This window comes from Cryptomeria japonica, chromosome 4 (assembly GCF_030272615.1).
Source record: "Cryptomeria japonica chromosome 4, Sugi_1.0, whole genome shotgun sequence".
NCBI lineage: Eukaryota > Viridiplantae > Streptophyta > Pinopsida > Cupressales > Cupressaceae > Cryptomeria > Cryptomeria japonica.
The window spans coordinates 746,473,765-746,491,037 of NC_081408.1; the positions used below are offsets into that span (position 1 = coordinate 746,473,765).

Genomic DNA, 17,273 nt, shown 5'->3' on the forward strand with positions numbered 1-17,273 from the left:
TGAAATGTGCTAAGGCTTAGGGCTGGACCCATATACCAAACGTGGGAAAAGTAATTAAGAAAATAATATTAAATTATTTTCTTGCAAGCCAACCTAGATGTCTACCGCCAAAAGAGGAAGATATATATATATGACAACTTCAAGATGAAGTAAGACATTCATTTTACACATTACTAGCAAATGCAATATGCTCTTCTACTTTAGCAATCTGCTCTCCTATACTTGGCGAATCTGCTCTTTGGTGAACTCCAAGGACATTTGGCGATAATTCTGCTCCAGCCTGTTGAAGTCATCTTCTGCGGATTTGTTTCTTGGTCATCTACAGCTAGGGCACCATCCTTCATCACCTTGGCAACTTGTTGTTTGGACAACAATCAGAGATAAGTGTTGTAATCAGAATATTGCATAATTCATAATCAGATTTGAGGATCTCTTCTTGCTGGGTTTTTCCTCCTAGGAGGTTTTCCTAGGGTAATGTTGTCTTGTCTCATTTCGTATGCTTGATTGTTTGCTCTCTACCACTTACTAAGTTGAAAGCCCTAACAACAAACATCTATTTTCTGAGTTTATTGTTAATCTGAAAGTAAAATTAACATGGTATCAGAGCCCTAGGTTACATGCATATATATATTAACTTTCAGATTTCAGTAGTCTTTTATTTCCAGTTTGTTGTTTCATTTTCAGTCATGACAATGACAAGACTGAAAGTTGAAGATAGGCTCGAAGGGGCGCTTAACTTTGCTACCTAGAAGGTTCGCATCCTACTTGCTCTTGAGGAAGATGATCTCCTTTAGTTTGTGCAAGACAAAGAGCTGACTGTGCCCACAGATCAAGAAGAATTAAAACAATTCAAAAGGAATGCCCTCAAAGCTAGAAAGCTCATCATTGATTCAGTTAGAGATCACCTTGTCACCTCCATCTCCAAGTTCACTACAACTAGAGAGATATTCAAACATCTAGAAGGTATTTATGAAATCAATAACCTTAGTAGAGCAATTGCATTAAGGCAACAATTACTTCATATTAAAATGGCAAAAGAAGATTCAGTTATGTCTTACTTCATGAAGATCTCAGAACTAAAGGATCAACTAGGCACAATTGGTCATGACATAGAAGACAAAGATATTGTCATGATATCATTAAATGATCTTCCAGACTCGTGGGATTCCTTCATTCAATCCATAAGTGGGAGATCTGAATTCCCAACCTTTGATCGTCTTCGGAACAATTGCCTTCATGAGGAATCTCGCCTTGCCACAAGAGGAAAACTCAAAAGTTCTGAAGTGGATGATCAACATATGCTTGCAGCCTAATGCAAGAAAAGTGGTAATTGGAAAAAGAATAATCCCAAGAGGAATAGAGATTTTAGACTACCTAGCTCTCAGTATTCTTGGAAGAAGCCAAGAGATCTCTCTCGTGTTCGATGTTTCAGATGTGACAAATATGGTCACTATGCTAAAGAATGTCAGAATGAACCCATGCAAAAAGAAGCCACCCTAAATGAAGTCTTAGAACAAAATGAAGACTTCTTATTCATCTCTGCCTTATCAAGCAGCATACCTTCAGATAGTAACACATGGCTGATTGACAGTGGTGCCTCCAGACACTTCACAGGCTATCGTGAACATCTCTCAGACTTAGTAGAAAAGGATACCAGTCTACATGTGGTAATTGGTGACGATGCTCGATATTCGGTAAGAGGTTCTGGCACTACTTCTTTAAATTTAGACTCTTGTATTTCACTTCACCTTAGTGATATCTTATTTGTTCCTGGAATCAAAAGAAACTTAATTTCTATTTCTGCTCTAGAAGATAAAGGTTATCAAGTAGCATTTTCTGAGGGTAAAGTACTTGCTTGGCCTAAGAAATCTAGTTTTAAATCTGCTCGTGTTATTGGAAATAGATATGATAGTTTGTATAAGCTTTCCTATAACCCTGTTCAAGCCCTCATTAATGAGGCCCCTGAATCTTGTGAGCTATGGCATAGAAGGCTTGGACACTTACACTTTCAAGCTCTTTCCTCTCTTGGAAAGATGGTTAAAGGTATGCTTAAACTCAGTAAATTTCATGATGATTCATGTAAAGGTTGTGCTATGGGTAAAAATGTTAAAAGTCCTTTTCATAAAAGTGAAAGTAGAGCTAAAGAAAAATTAGAACTTGTCCATTCTGATTTATGTGGTCCTATGTCTATAGCATCCCCTAGTGGATTTCTTTATTATGTAATATTCATAGATGATTTCTCTAGGAAAACTTGGATTTATTTCTTAAAGTCTAAAGAATTTGATGAAGTCTTAAGTAGATTTAAAGAATTTAAGGCATTGGCTGAAAACATCTCTGGTAAAAGAATTAAATGCTTAAGGTCTGACAATGGAGGTGAGTATACGTCTGGCAGTTTTTATGACTTTTGTATTGAGTCAGGAATTAAGAGGGAGTTTTGTGTTCCCTACAATCCTCATCAAAATGGAGTTGCTGAAAGAAAGAATAGGACTATTGTTGAGGTTGCAAAGGCCATGATCCAAGATCAAGACTTGCAGACTTTCTTTGGGCTGAGGCTTCTAGAATAGCAATCTATATTCAGAATAGATGTCCCCACCGTGTTCTAAAGAATATGACTCCTGAAGAAGCCTTCTCAGGATCCAAACCTGACATCAACCACTTGAGAATTTTTGGAAGTCCTGTATATGTTCATGTGCCTAAAGAAAAACGAACTAAGTTGGAGCCTTCTGGAAAGAAAGGAATGCTAGTTGGATACAGTGAATCCTCCAAAGCCTTTAGGATCTACATTCCAGGTCAAAGGTATGTTGAGGTAAGTAGGGATGTTACTTTTGAAGAAGATATTGCGTTTAAGAAATCAAAAGGTTCTCCTGTTATTGATGAGGCTAATGATAATCAAGATATGAATGTTGATACTAACCTTGAAATTCAAAGGGAGTTTGTTGTGCCTCCACCTCAAGAAGTGCATGATGATCCATCTGAGCCCATGAATCCCACGGATGTACCTGGTGACATTGTTGTTAGCAAAAAGAGGCCACTATGGGTGAGAAACACCATTCAAGAAGCTGAAAGATTTGCAGCCCCCAGTGGTAGCTTTAGAGAAAGCAAGAGACCTCAAGTATTCTCCAACTACGTTGCATTGATGAGCAATCTCATTGAGTCTGAGCCATGCAATGTTGAAGAAGCCATGAACCAACATGCCTAGAAGTTAGCCATGGATGAAGAATATCAGTCAATCATCAAGAATGATGTTTAGGATATTGTGCCTAGACCTAAAGGTAAGTCTGTTGTTTCCTCTAAATGGTTATTTAAAATTAAACATAATGTTGATGGTAGTATTGAGAAATATAAAGCTAAATTTGTAACTCGTGGTTTTTCTCAAAAGGAAGGCATAGATTTTGAAAAAACATTTGCTCCTGTTGCTAGATATACTTCTATTAGAACTATAATAGCTATTGCTGCAGCTGAAGGTTGAAAGCTACATCAAATGGATGTTAAGACTGCCTTCCTTAATGGTGTCATTGAAGAAGAAGTCTATATTGAAAAACCTGAGGGTTATGAGATTCATGGAAGAGAAACTCATGTTTGCAGATTAAAGAAAGCTCTATATGGACTCAAACAAGCCCCTCGTGCTTGGTATGAAAGAATTGATAAGTACTTGGTAAGCTTAGGGTTTTGTAAGAATGATGTTGATTCTAACATTTACCTTAAAGTATCTAATGATGAAATGCTAATTCTGGTTCTATATGTGGATGATTTATTTTTTACTGGTAAAGATGAACTCATTATTAGATGTAAGAAAGAATTAGCTTCAGAATTTGAAATGAAGGATTTAGGTCTAATGCATTATATTCTAGGTCTAGAAGTATGGCAAAGACCTAACGAAATTTTCTTAAGTCAAGGAAGGTATACTATTGATATTCTGAAAAGATTTAGAATGATGGATTGTAAACCTATGTCTACTCCTATGGAATCTAACTTAAAGAAGTTGAGTGTTTCTGCAGCTAACTCTGATTTTGAATATCCATCTGAGTACAGGCAATTGATTGGATCATTGATGTATCTAGTTAACACTAGACTAGATATATGCTATGCAGTGAATGCTCTCAGCCAGTTCACGAGTATGCCTAAACATGTTCACCTTGTTGCAGCCAAACACATCTTGAGATACTTGCGAGACACAGTTGGCTCTGGGCTGAAGTATCCAATGAAAACTCCAATAACCCTGGAAGGTTACTCAGATGAAGATTGGGCAAGAAGTGTAAAAGATAGGAAAAGTACTTCAGGCATCTCCTTCAACTTAGGATCTGCAGTGATTTCTTGGGCTTGCAGAAAACAGTCCTCAGTGGCACTAAGTACAGCTGAAGCTGAGTACATTGCAACAAGTTTTTCTTCTAGGGAAGTAGTATGGCTTTGTAAGCTTCTTGCTGGGTTGTTTGGACAACCTTGGAAACCCACAGTCATTCATTGTGATAATCAAAGTTGCATAAAGATGTATGTCAATCCAGTGTTCCATGACAGGTCAAAACATGTGGAAACTCATTATCACTTCATTCGAGATATGGTGCAAAGAGGCACTATTCAGCTAAAGTATGTTAGTACTGATAATCAGATTGCAGATATCCTTACCAAGCCTCTATCCAAGGTGAAGTTTGTGTACTTCAGAGACAAGCTTGGCATTTCGAAAAATGAAACCTTGGTTGAGAGGGAGTCTCAACCTCAGTGATGCATTGTGTTGCATCAACCACCCTCTGCGAGCAATGTAAGGTGGTAGTCTTCTCAGGGAGAAGAGTAATTGTTACCATCCTCTGCGGGCAATGTAAGGTGGCTCCAGTCTATGCTTGTGTGAAAGATGGAAGATTTTTGTTATGTAATTCCATTCTATGCTTGTGTGCAAGATGGAAGTCTAGTATATTCTGATTATGTAATCCATTCTTTGCTTGTGTGCAAGATGGAAGTCTAGTATATTCTGATTATGTAATCCATTCTTTGCTCGTGATATTTTGATTATATTCTCTTCTCCCTAATTAAGAGGGAGTGTTAGTTTTAATTAGGGTGAAGAGCGGATTCCAATTGCCTAAGGCAACATTGGAATCCGCCCTTAAGAGCTGGGCCCTCTCTCATGCCATATTGTGTGTCTCAACAAACCAAATGAAACGTGCTAAGGCTTAGGGTTGGACCCATATACCAAACGTGGGAAAAGTAATTAAGAAAATAATATTAAATTATTTTCTTGCAAGCCAACCTGGATGTCTACCGCCAAAAGAGGAAGATATGTATATGACAACTTCAAGATGAAGTAAGACATTCATTTTACACATTACTAGCAAATGCAATATGCTCTTCTACTTTAGCAATCTGCTCTCCTACACTTGGCGAATCTACTCTTTGGCGAACTCCAAGGACATTTGGCGATAATTCTGCTCTAGCCTGTTGAAGTCATCTTCTGCGGATTTGTTTCTTGGTCATCTACAGCTAGGGCATCATCCTTCATCACCTTGGCAACTTCTTGTTTGACAGCAATCAGAGATAAGTGTTGTAATCAGAATATTGTATAATTCATAATCAGATCTGAGGATCTCTTCTTGCTGGGTTTTTCTTCCTAGGAGGTTTTCCCAGGGTAATGTTGTCTTGTCTCATTTCATATGGTTGGTTGTTTGCTCTCTACCACTTACTAAGTTGAAAACCCTAACAACAATCATCTATTTTATGAGTTTATTGTTAATCTGAAAGTAAAATTAACAATTGTAACATTTTTCCTATGAAAAGAGGAAAAGAAATTCCAGCCTTCTTCTTACCTCTTTGGATTTTCTCATATGTGTCGAGTTGTCTGATGACCTCTAGTAGTACCATCTTATTTGTAGGATATCTTGGAAGTTTGTATTGACATCCTATAAATCCTTGGACCCTTAGGTATGTGAATTTGAGGAATTGGATGTACTAAGATCCAAACCTGCTTATCATATCCTTAGCCTCTTATGTCAATCTTTGATGAGTGCCTCCTTGAAATATCTTGATGATGTACATTAGGAATGCATCATTGACTCTTTTGAAATGAGATTTCTCCTGTTCATGCAATTGCGGATAGCAATCATATGCTTTGAATTGACCATCCTTGTTTCCCACAACGCCTTTGCAAATCAATCCCTTATATATATAACATATACATGATGTAAGAACTCATGTAAAAAGTCTTCGTGTGCACCATGTTTCTAAGCTGCTCATCTATGTTATCACTGATCATTTTTGCCCAATTTATCATCTTGATGTTGATAGTATCTTCATCAATGAAGTAATACATCCAAGGCTCGAATGAGGAGGCTTGAGGACTTCTTGTGACTCTATTTAGCAATAGGATGAGGACTCCAAACTCTTCTATGAAAACTGTCTGGACAAGTTTTTTAGGCACTTTGGAATAATGAGGTCTTGGCTTATGCAACCATTGTTTGTTGATTACTTTAGTACAAGAGATAGGTTCTACTTCAAAAAGTCTTAAGGTTTCCTCTTTGGTCTTTTATATGGTTACTTCAAAAAGTCTTAAGGTTTCCTCTTTGGTCTTTTATATGGTGGAATGATAATTTGGAATGCCAAATGCGTCTTTGACTGCCATCTCTCTAAGGTAGGCCAGCACTCTGCCATTAGGTGCCACAATTTGTCTCTCTTGGATGTTGTAATGTTTGGCACATTCTACTATCAACTTGTAGCACTGCGTAGCTGGAGGAAATCTAGCTGCTTGAACAATTCCATTTTTCATCCTCTTGCGAGCTAATGGTGAAGGAAAGCAATCATCGAGCCCATACATTCTTATCTTGAGGTCCTTGAGGTCCACATGGCCAAGGTCAGTATCTCCAACCTTCTTCCACTTTGTCACAATCTTGGATTCCGACTGTTGTCTTTTGTTTTTGAACTTCATTTGTGCTTTCCTGGAAATCCCCTCCTTGGAGCTGATATCTACCACCTGAAAAACATGGAAAATTCCTAAGTTAGAAAAAGGATAAAGGGCGTTTGATGTTTTCTTGAAGGAATTTCAAAGGATAATTCTAAATTTACTCATGAAATTCTTGAAATCAGACTTAGTCAAGTCTGGAAAAAAATAAAAATCAGACTTAGCAAAACTTTGGAAATTCTGAAAATTCGCCTTCAATCCTTCGTAAACCTGAAAATCTTGATGAAGTTCCTTGAATTGCCTTATGGAATTGCTTCCAACTTCATCTCCAAATGTAGGAATTAGCCTGAATTCTCCAAGAAATTGTTTTACACCTGCAATTCACCTCGAAATTTGCCTTGAAGTTTGAAAGAAACTTTTTCTTGAGCTTCAACTTTCAACCTTAAGAAGCAACTTGTGAGTTGAATGAATGCCAATGCTCATGTTTATAGAGACGTCGAACTCTTGCTTTGCTTTGTTTTTTGTGTTTTATTGGAAACAAATCCAGACATGTTGTGAACACCAAATCGAACATACCCTTTCTTACTTTTTGCTTTCTTCAAGAAGCTTTCCTTTATAGTGAATTGCATCTTGTTTGTTTTACATCCAACACTTACCAAAATTTTCGAATTCTTTCCTTTTCAACACTATAGGCGAATTTCATCATGATTTTAACTTTTTGCTTTAATCTACCTCATTACTTTTCTTTCAACATGGGCAAATTTCTTTTCCCATCTTCCTTGGCCAGACTTTGCTTGCTTTCAAGGAATCTTCCTTATGCCTTGGGCGGACTTTCTTCTCATTTGAGGGATTTCCATAAAGCCTAGAGGGCAGACTTTGTTTTAGGTTGAGGAATTTTTCTTGATTCCATGGGGCGGACTTAATGGTTAAACGAAGATTTTTCCAAGCATTGGGAGGGCAGACTTTGTGTGCACTTGTGGATCTTCCATGTTAGCTTGGGCAGAGTTGCTTTGTGGATTCTTCATTGCAAAGGCGGACTTGATACTTGGGCAAGGATTTTCACCAAGTTGGGGGTGGTGGGCAGGGGCGACTTTGCATGAGAGTAAGGAAACAAGGAATTTCTTCTATACTTAGTCATTTTCCTTGGGATCTCTTGTTAAAATTCCTGATAATGAACTCTCTTGACCCGACATTCCTTCTAACTCAGAAACTACCCATGATCCCAAAGGAAGCAAAAAGCAACTTTCTTTTTTTAGAAAAAAAGAAAAACGAAAAAGTAGGTTCCCGGATTGGCTCCAAAATGCCAAAAACAAAACTTTCTATTTTTAGAAAAAAACAGAAAAAACAAATTTCCTAAAAAATAGGAAGTTGTCAGAATTGATCCCGAGAAATTGCAATTTTACTCCTTCGACCTGTGTGGGCACATCCATAGCATCAAAACACTCTTTTGACCATTCCTCCTTATTGATTTTGATAACTCCAATTTTGAAAAACTTGACTCATTTGTAGAGGTGAGAGATCAGAGACAAAACCCTAAGGCGCCAAAACACTACTCTAAAAAGAAAAAACAAGGGGATCCCCATTTGCAATGAGGCAATGTGTGATTAAGTCACAACAAAACCCTATCAGCTAATGGTGACTCTTCTGTCTGCACATTGAAGCCACCTCAACAGTCATTGATTGACTTTTAGAGATTTTCAACAAACCCTAGAATAGAATTGGTGAATCAGCAAATTTATTGTCACGGTCAGCAACCACCTCATCCAGACAACTTGCAGAGGCTCTCCCAGAGCACTTCTTGCTTCTTCCTTTCAAAGCGCAATCACCCCAAGTGAATTTGCTGTCTGTGACTTCTCAGTCCATCACACTCCCTATTCCCATGTGCTTTTCATCCTAAGTGTTAACGCATGATAGCTTCGGTAAGATAAATGATTGAATGAGAGATAAAATGAAGTCTCTCATTCAATCATTTATCATATCGAAAACTATGATAAAACCTTCAAGCAATTAATTCCTCTTTGATAGCCATTCTACATTTGCATATAAACAACCTATTGATAATCATACTATGTATTTTGGTTTTGTTCATCGATCTAATAAATCTTATATTTAGATGTATATCGATTAACATAAATAATGATAAATAAATGATTAATGAAAACACCGATTAATATATATCGGGTTGCATATAATATATTGGGTTGCATATGATATATCGGGTGGCAATATAACAAAGGTCACCGATAGTTATCGGTTGTTAAGGCTAACACACCGATAACTATCGGCTGTTAGCATTAAGCAAACACCGATAGACATCGGTTGTAATACTACTCCCACACTGATTGGCATTAACTTTGAACATGCATTTGTTTAGTATAAACAAAGAGGCACGATCAAATAATGTCTTGATCGGTCATGACCGATCAAGGCATTATACTTATATTGAGTGGCATTCATGAGATAGGACATAAAAAATATTAAATGCTCCTCTCACCTGCCACAAACAAGAAGATAGTCAGATATATACATTAAGGCAATAATAAAATTAGTTAATAGAATGTAACTTGCATATTGAATGTAAATTGAACATCATTTACACTAAGGCTCTGGTTTTTTAATGCTATCTGGTTCCATGCCTTCTGCGGGTGTTTTTATGATTTTATCTTATTTTGCAGATAACTATATTCTTGATCTAGTTTTCTTTTGGAAAGAGAGCAAAGTAATATGTGGGTTTTGGAGAGGGCACTGTCTTGTGAAGGTAAAATCTTGCAACACTGTTTCAAAAGTTGCACCTTCAATCTTCAGACTTCTTTGTATTATGAGTTATAGTGAAAACACCTGTAAATGGGTGTTAAATATCATTGCCTGGTGCAAAACCATTTTGGGTTCTGTTACAATTGCAACAACAGACAATCTTTTTCATTTTTTAAAATAGCTATTCAAGCCTAGCTCCAATGCTTCCAGTTTGCCAAATTATACAAGAGTGCTGACGTTAGTTGTTGACTTTGCATGCTCTCACATTTTGCATACATGCTTGTTGGTTTCACAAGAATTACAATAGTAGACTAAACCCCTTTTACAAAATTTTTTAATATAGATTTTCAAACCTAATTCCAAGGCTTCCATTTTGGCACATTGTAGGAAGATGTTGGCTCATGTCACTAAACTTATCATGTTTCTCTATTGTCCGTGTTTTGAAAGTCCCTGCAAATGGCTGTATAATTAAATTAACTCTACCTATTCATAAAATATTGAGATTCGGTTCTTTTTTATAAGGTCATGTGTCTAAATGACCTTAACTATTTTTCAAAGTGTGGGATCAAATGAAGCCATGACTTAAATAATTCTTTCTAGTTTTTAGAAGTATGGAGTTCTCTAGCCTAGATGTCTCGAGGCTTTGATGTTTGAGATTACATGATTGCAGATGGATGTAATATTAAAGTTGTCTATTTTCAAAAGCATGCCTTATAGAGCTTTTAAAACACCGTGGATTTCTGAAAGAATATTTCTCCATTGAATTATTTAAGTTGTGTTAGACTTTTCAAAATATTGCAGGTGGATAGAACAACAATTACGTAGTTTTTATGCATATATGACTAATTTTTCTGTTTGTATTTACAGGTGGCTGACTTGAAGTGGATTGCAAATCAGCCCAACATGTTCTTCTATGGTGGTGTCTTGCTGAATATTACCATGCTTTACTAGCAAGGCTTTAGATCTGATATTAGTATTGATCAAGTTAGACAAAGGCAGGAACTAACAAATATGGAATCGTTTAATTACTGCTTAATTTAAATGTGTCAATTCAATTCTTACTAGTTTGAAGTTCATTGGATTCTCAAATTGCAATAAAACAGACAATAAGATCATTTCATTTATTTTCCTATATTAATAAAAAGTGATTATTTTTTCCTGTTTGTATGATTTCTGACAAGTCAAAAATAGGCTGAATACGAAAGTATTATATCCTATCTGCCTTGTAACTCTTGTTAAAAAGTAGGAACCAAGGTTTAGTACTGCGATCACATGAAATGAAATCTATGGACCTAACTTGAACCAAATAATTACCTACTTGATGCCTAAATACTTTATTCCATAACTACATAACGCATCCCTTGATGATTTCTACATGAAATAAATGAAGTGCCCAGAAGGAAGCTGCACATTTGATGGCAATTTCTAAATGTTATTCAAGCCTTTGGGATCTGTTCTTTTCAGCTATTTTGAATATGTTCTATCTATGAGATGTTTTAAAGCTTTGCAAATACCACAATCTTAGTCTGATCTTCTTCTGGCAAGTGAACAAAACAATCTGTAGATTTTGGAGAAGATATCTGCTTCTATGCAGGTAAAGTCCTGCAAACATGCTCTAGAAAACTAGCACTTGCAATGGTTTTTGTATTATGTATTGTAAAGAGACTTGCTGATTTTGAAGTCCTCGGCATCTTTTGGCCTAAGCTTTTAAACATTCATTTCATTACAGTACTTGCCATTCTAAATTCATTGTATACAAGGGGAAGCAAAAACTAATTGTGCCGTCTTGACCAATGAGTAATTCATGGACCCATTAATGAAGTTTTGTGTTCTCTAAAATATATTCCAATGGCAGAATTTTTCACCAAAATTTCGGGCTGATAAAAACTTAAACAACAGCAATAAACTGGCATCTTTTGTATTGTAATTTGCCTGAAGGGGGACTAGAACAAAGTTTTTTTTTACATTTGATATGGGCAACAAAAGTCATGAATTTTCACTGCCTACTAAATCTTTTGTTGAATATTACATGAGAAGGTGTAGAACAGGTCAACAGTATGAATTGGACTGTTGACATCTTCAGGCATTTTGTCAAATAGTTTACATGCCTCATTATGTTTCCATGTTTGGCATATGCCTGTCAGGGTACCTGTCACCATAAATAGCAGATGGATAAATCGAATTCTGATACTGCTTTCATAGTAATGAATACCCTCTTTTACAAAATTCTAAATTTTATTGAAGCAATACTTCAACTGTTTACCATAAAAGGATGTTTAAAACACCATGCTTTGGGGTTAGTGTTGATTCATAAAAACTATGGAGCTTTCTGTAAAAACAAAGATGGATATTCCATGCTATAGTTCATCAACACTGTGGTTCAGTTTGTACAACAATATATGAACATATTCAAGAGATCACAATCATAACAATCCTACAAATGGTCACTTGATGGGTTTTACAATGTATCTTCCAACTTCCATGGAGTTTCTTGTAACTTCTTGGCCTGTTCCTTGAGCTCATGTAGGATCTTCCTCAGCCTACATGATTTTTGGATCTTCCACTTACCTCTAATGCACCTTCGATGGTAAAATTATTCTTCACTATTGCTCAAAACACATCTACTCTCCTCCTTGCTTCGACAACTTAATATCAGTTATATTAACTTCATACAAGCCCTCTAGAAACTAAATAGTTGAAGAAACAAACAAAAATGAGGAATTTGGAATGTCAATAAACATTTTATCCGTGTGTAACAAGTCGCTTCTTTTTGTAGAGCAGTTTAAATGAAATTGTGTATGTGAAACGAGCAACACCTTGGCAAAAATGAAAGTGCTACCTATGGGAATTGATGATTTCACTATAGGGTATTGAATACCTCTTTCCTCTTAAGATTTCTCAACTGCCAAAGTTGGAATTGGGATGTCTCATGACTACTCAACCATCTTCAACAATCTTAGTCTCTAAACTAAGGTTACATGAGTACATTTCCTCACTTTGAAATCCATACCCCTACCTCCCATTTTTTTTTTGGGATAAGTGGATCAACACAAGACATCCCTTGGTCACCCCTAATTTTGTGTAAACCCCAACAATGTCCTTGGGATGCTAGAAAAATGCATTGAACATTTCTAAGATGGTTAGCCATCTCCAAGATGATTGAGGATGTTTGTGATATCCCTCAACTATCTTGAGGATGTGTAGGTGTTCTAGATGTGAAAAGTTCATACAAAAAAAAAATACTTGATTTTTATAAAAAAAAATTTTACAAATGGGTGTTGGGCACCTTGTAACCCTCCCATGCCTCTTATACAACTTTCAAAGCTTCGAAACTTGTAAATAAGCATGGTTTTGTTTTCGCCTGCTGTTTGGTTTGGGTTTTTTAACAACTTGAAGACAAAATAAGAGAATTTAAATAAGCGTTGAAGAAGAAAGGAAACTGAAGATGATTTGCAGGCTACAAACATGCTTTGTAGGTCATTTTTAGCCATTAGAAGGTAGGCTCTATAGCCCATGACATGCAACCGTCCTACTTTTTGTGCTTCTTAATCTCATAAACAACTTAAAAAATTAGAAAGCAAAAGCCATTTTTTGTAATTTATTTATAATTATTTTTATACTTCATGCTAGAGTCTCGAAGATAACAAGGAAGTGGTTATGCATGCAATTACATGACCCCTCATCTATTTGCATGAAGTCCAATATTTGTCAAACACTATGATACAACCTTATGCAATATGTATATCCAATGTTAATGAGAGTAATTCCCCTAGGTCTTGAAGAGCCTTAAGATTGGAGGATGATAGTTGTATAGCTATTTCTTGTTTGTTAGTCAACTTTATGAGGGCTTTAATAATAAGATTTAGCTATTTTTTAGAAGTCCTCGGTAAATCAATTAGAGGAACCAACACAATATATTAGCTTATCAAAGTGTTCTTCCTATAAAATATACTTTTGAATCTTCATCACTAGTTCTCTATTCTCTTTAGGTATTTTAGTAAATTGGCTCTTTTTTTTCAACCCCCTTTTCATCCTCTACTTTTATGTTATACAAATTATATTTTATTTAGTTTGATATAGAATTGAACTACTTCATTCAATATCCCATTTCCCTCTTTTAATCGTCTCTCGTTCCTTCTTCAAATCTATGTTTATTTTCCTTCCCTTTTTTGGAACCTATGATCAAGAAACAATTGATCTTCTCTACCAAACTAGTCACCTAAATCCCTAAGGGATACTCCACACATCTCATAGGAAAAAAATAACATCCATGATTTTAATGTTCTTTGCCAAATTATTCACCTCAATCCCTTAGGGATTCTCATGTCTAGTAGGAAAAAATGGCCACCATAATGATTTTAATGGTTAATAGGAATTACAAAAACACCCACATGTAAGAAAATGGTAATAATAATTGTCATGAGCTCAAGGAGCATGATGGGTTGTGGTCAAAAGGAAGGAATGACATCAAAATAGCAATAAATTAACAACTTGCTACCAATGTTGTTAAATCCCACAAATCAAGGCAATTATTTAAAAGAATCAATTGCAATGTTGTGGCAATAGTAATCATGTAACTAGATTGACCCAATTGGAAAAGACAAATGAAAGCTTCTTAAAATAGAAAATATAACGAGTAGGATTCAACAATAAAAACACATAAGAGTCTTGTGATTTCCACAATCCATCATGTTAGACTTTTTCTCTTCCGGTTTAAACTATGTATGAAACCTTTTCATTATCAACATTTCAGATCATACTACATGCGTTTTTGCTCTCTATCTATTACTTTCATAATGATGATGATTTTCTATACTATATCTATTGCTTTCATTTTGATGATGGATCATGTAGCATGATCTGAAATGTTGATGAATAAAAGGTTTCACACTTACAACGTTTAAACCAGAAGAGAAAAAGTCTAATAAAAACACTTATTCTATTTTTAATTATTTATGCCTGCCCCTTACCAAAGTCCAACTTAACAATTATGAAGATTGAAGCAACGCTAAAAAATCTCATTCATTCATCATTCATCATGACCACAATGAATCATTTGATGACATATTATTTTAGCCAAGAATATAAAACAACTCTTGTTGCCCATACAAATTTTGTTTTTTGCACTTATTAAATCTTATCACAATTATATAGTAGTTTATTTTGAATGAGAAGTATTCTTGTAACACCTTGATTTGGATCAAAAACAACGTTAAGATTAGTCCAAACAATTCTACATAATGAATTAAAATAAAAACAAGCTAAATCCTTCTTATAATTCACTCAAAGAAAGCAAGATGATATGAACTCTGGACAACAAAAACACACAAAACAACATAAAATAAAAATAAAATATCAGAATTATTTTAGGTGGTGTGGGATTGCATATGAGCTCAGATGATCCTAAATTAGACTTGTTGAGTAGGAGAAACTTTTACATGATTATGAGGCTAATGAACATTTGAGAACTTAGGATTAAAATCCAATTCTAATTTATAACCCAATTTCTTTTGTTGTTTATCTTATTTCTCCTCTTCACCAAAAAATAATATCTTACCTTTTGTTGGCATTAGATTGGCATTGATGTCAACAGTTGTGATGATGCAGTGGTCAAGCATGCAGAGTTGATTGATGTCGGCAGTTGAGAAGGTGCAGGTTGACAAAGATTATACAGAGTGACAACTTCACATCCATTGGACAAAGATGGAACAAAGATGGAAAGACTTGCAGAGACATTAGATTGGATAGAGGTGTAGCATGATGAGTGCCCCAGAGGAAGGTGAAAAGACAACAATGTCATATAATGATCTTAAGGGAAAAGATCAAGGTGCCCTAGAGCAGGTAACTCACAAAGGGAAGTTGCAAAAATGGATAACATATCGTGTTAGTCGCACTTGGGGATACAGAAGGAAGGCATGGAGTACGTGAAAATGGACAAAGGAGACATAGGTCAAAGTGTGGCAAATGCATTGGGCGGTTTGATCTGACTCAAAAAAGGTATGGTTGTTGTTTGGCTAACACGTCGTGTTAGTCGCACTCTGTTGCAGTCGATATGTGATAACACATTGTGTTATCACTATTGCTATATCGCAAGGAAGGACCTCATGCAAATTAAGTCAGCCATTGATGAGGATTCATAGGGTATGCATAGGATATATATAAGTTATTAGCATAGTATTATTTTTATTAGTTTTATCCTATGTAAATGTCAAAAATAAAAAGTCAAAAGTTAAAAGTAATATGTTAGTTCCTAGTTGTTAGGAGGTTAGCATAAGTTAGTATATTGTTATTTTATTTGTTAATTGGTTTTTGTTTTGTTATTCACGCGAGATTTGGAAGATATTCCAACTCACCCAAACAGGGCATATGTTAATAACTTATATGTATCCTATGCATACCCTATGAATCCTCATCAGCTACAAACCAGTGAACATGTATAACACACAAGGTTAGTTGTGTTGCCATTTCGCAAGGGCAACATATCATGCAAACCAAGGTAGGTGCAAAACAATGAAGGTGTGCATGACACGTAGGTTTTGGATCCTTTGCCATTTCGCAGGGTGATTCTATGTGTCAGCAAAGACAGTTGTGAAATTGTGAAACAAACATTATGTGTCGGCAAGTACTCATCAATTGGGAGCTGATTTGATCACTTGGCAACAAGTTGTATCGGTGGGACCTTTTTTGGTGATGTGGCATATTTCAGTGATTAGAAGGCTTTCACCAATTCACAATCAACCTTTATAGTTGACCCAGTCACTTGGTGAAATAGTGATAAGAATTTAATGTGACACATGCTCTATCACATTTGCATTCGATTGTCCACGTGGCATGAGTTTGTTGGTTTGTTCGGGTCGATTTGGCTGCATGTGGGTCCCTCCCTCCTACACGTTCAGAGCCTTCGCCATTTCGCCCAATTAACCGCCAAGGCAACCTTCACAGTTTGCGATTCAACGAAAACGGTAAATGTGACCACAGGGTGAGTTGAAGATGTTGCGGTTAAGGGTTAAGAAGTTATTTTCGCCATTTCGCAAAGATGATTGAACTAACCACCAAGTGTTGCGAAACCGCGAAAAGCTTAACGACTTTCATCATTTCGCGTAGCTGACCGTCAAAGCTAGTAGACCGCCAACAATACAACGAAGGGTTTTTTTTTGTGCACGTAACATGAGGGTCAGTCACATTGTCATTTGTGTAGTTAGATAGTTGACTTGTCCACGTGGGCATTTGATGATCATTGAGCATATGACTTGGACGAATGTTAGAAAGTTTTTTAATGACCCCATTGGATGTCGATAGACTCAGAGATACATGTGGATGCTGACCGAATTTTGACCAGTGATGTTTTGGATGCGAATAAAATGATTTTGATGACATGCTTGCAACCCAATAGACACATAGGTCCTCGTGGTGGTTGACCAAGCTTGACCGAGTGATATGATAACTAACTGGAGAGTTCATTTAAGAATGCACATGTGGTCGATCCAATCTCTGCAAGAAGATGGAGAGTTCATTAATGGTGAATCGGTTACAATTGTTTGTGTGGCTCGAGGTAGGATACTAGACCTCTTCTGTCAGATGAAGATTACTAAACTTAGTAATCAGTACACAGAGAACAATTTGAATACAGAAGGATGCC

At 36.1% G+C, this 17,273-nt stretch overlaps 1 protein-coding gene across 3 annotated transcripts in view; it reads left to right on the top strand.

Moving 5' to 3' along the window:
* The window catches only part of LOC131076663 (uncharacterized), a 144,785-nt gene extending 133,988 nt beyond the window's left edge, over window positions 1-10,797 (top strand). For 2 of the 3 annotated variants that reach the window (XM_059220130.1, XM_059220129.1), the window contains one exon: window positions 10,502-10,797. In XM_059220130.1, the coding sequence (XP_059076113.1) occupies window positions 10,502-10,585 (84 nt within the window). In that variant the 3' untranslated portion in view covers window positions 10,586-10,797. Of the gene's footprint in view, window positions 1-9,555; window positions 9,639-10,501 lie in introns of all 3 variants that reach the window. The other variant, XR_009372380.1, reaches the window with a different exon arrangement.
* The last annotated feature ends 6,476 nt before the right edge of the window (window positions 10,798-17,273 follow it).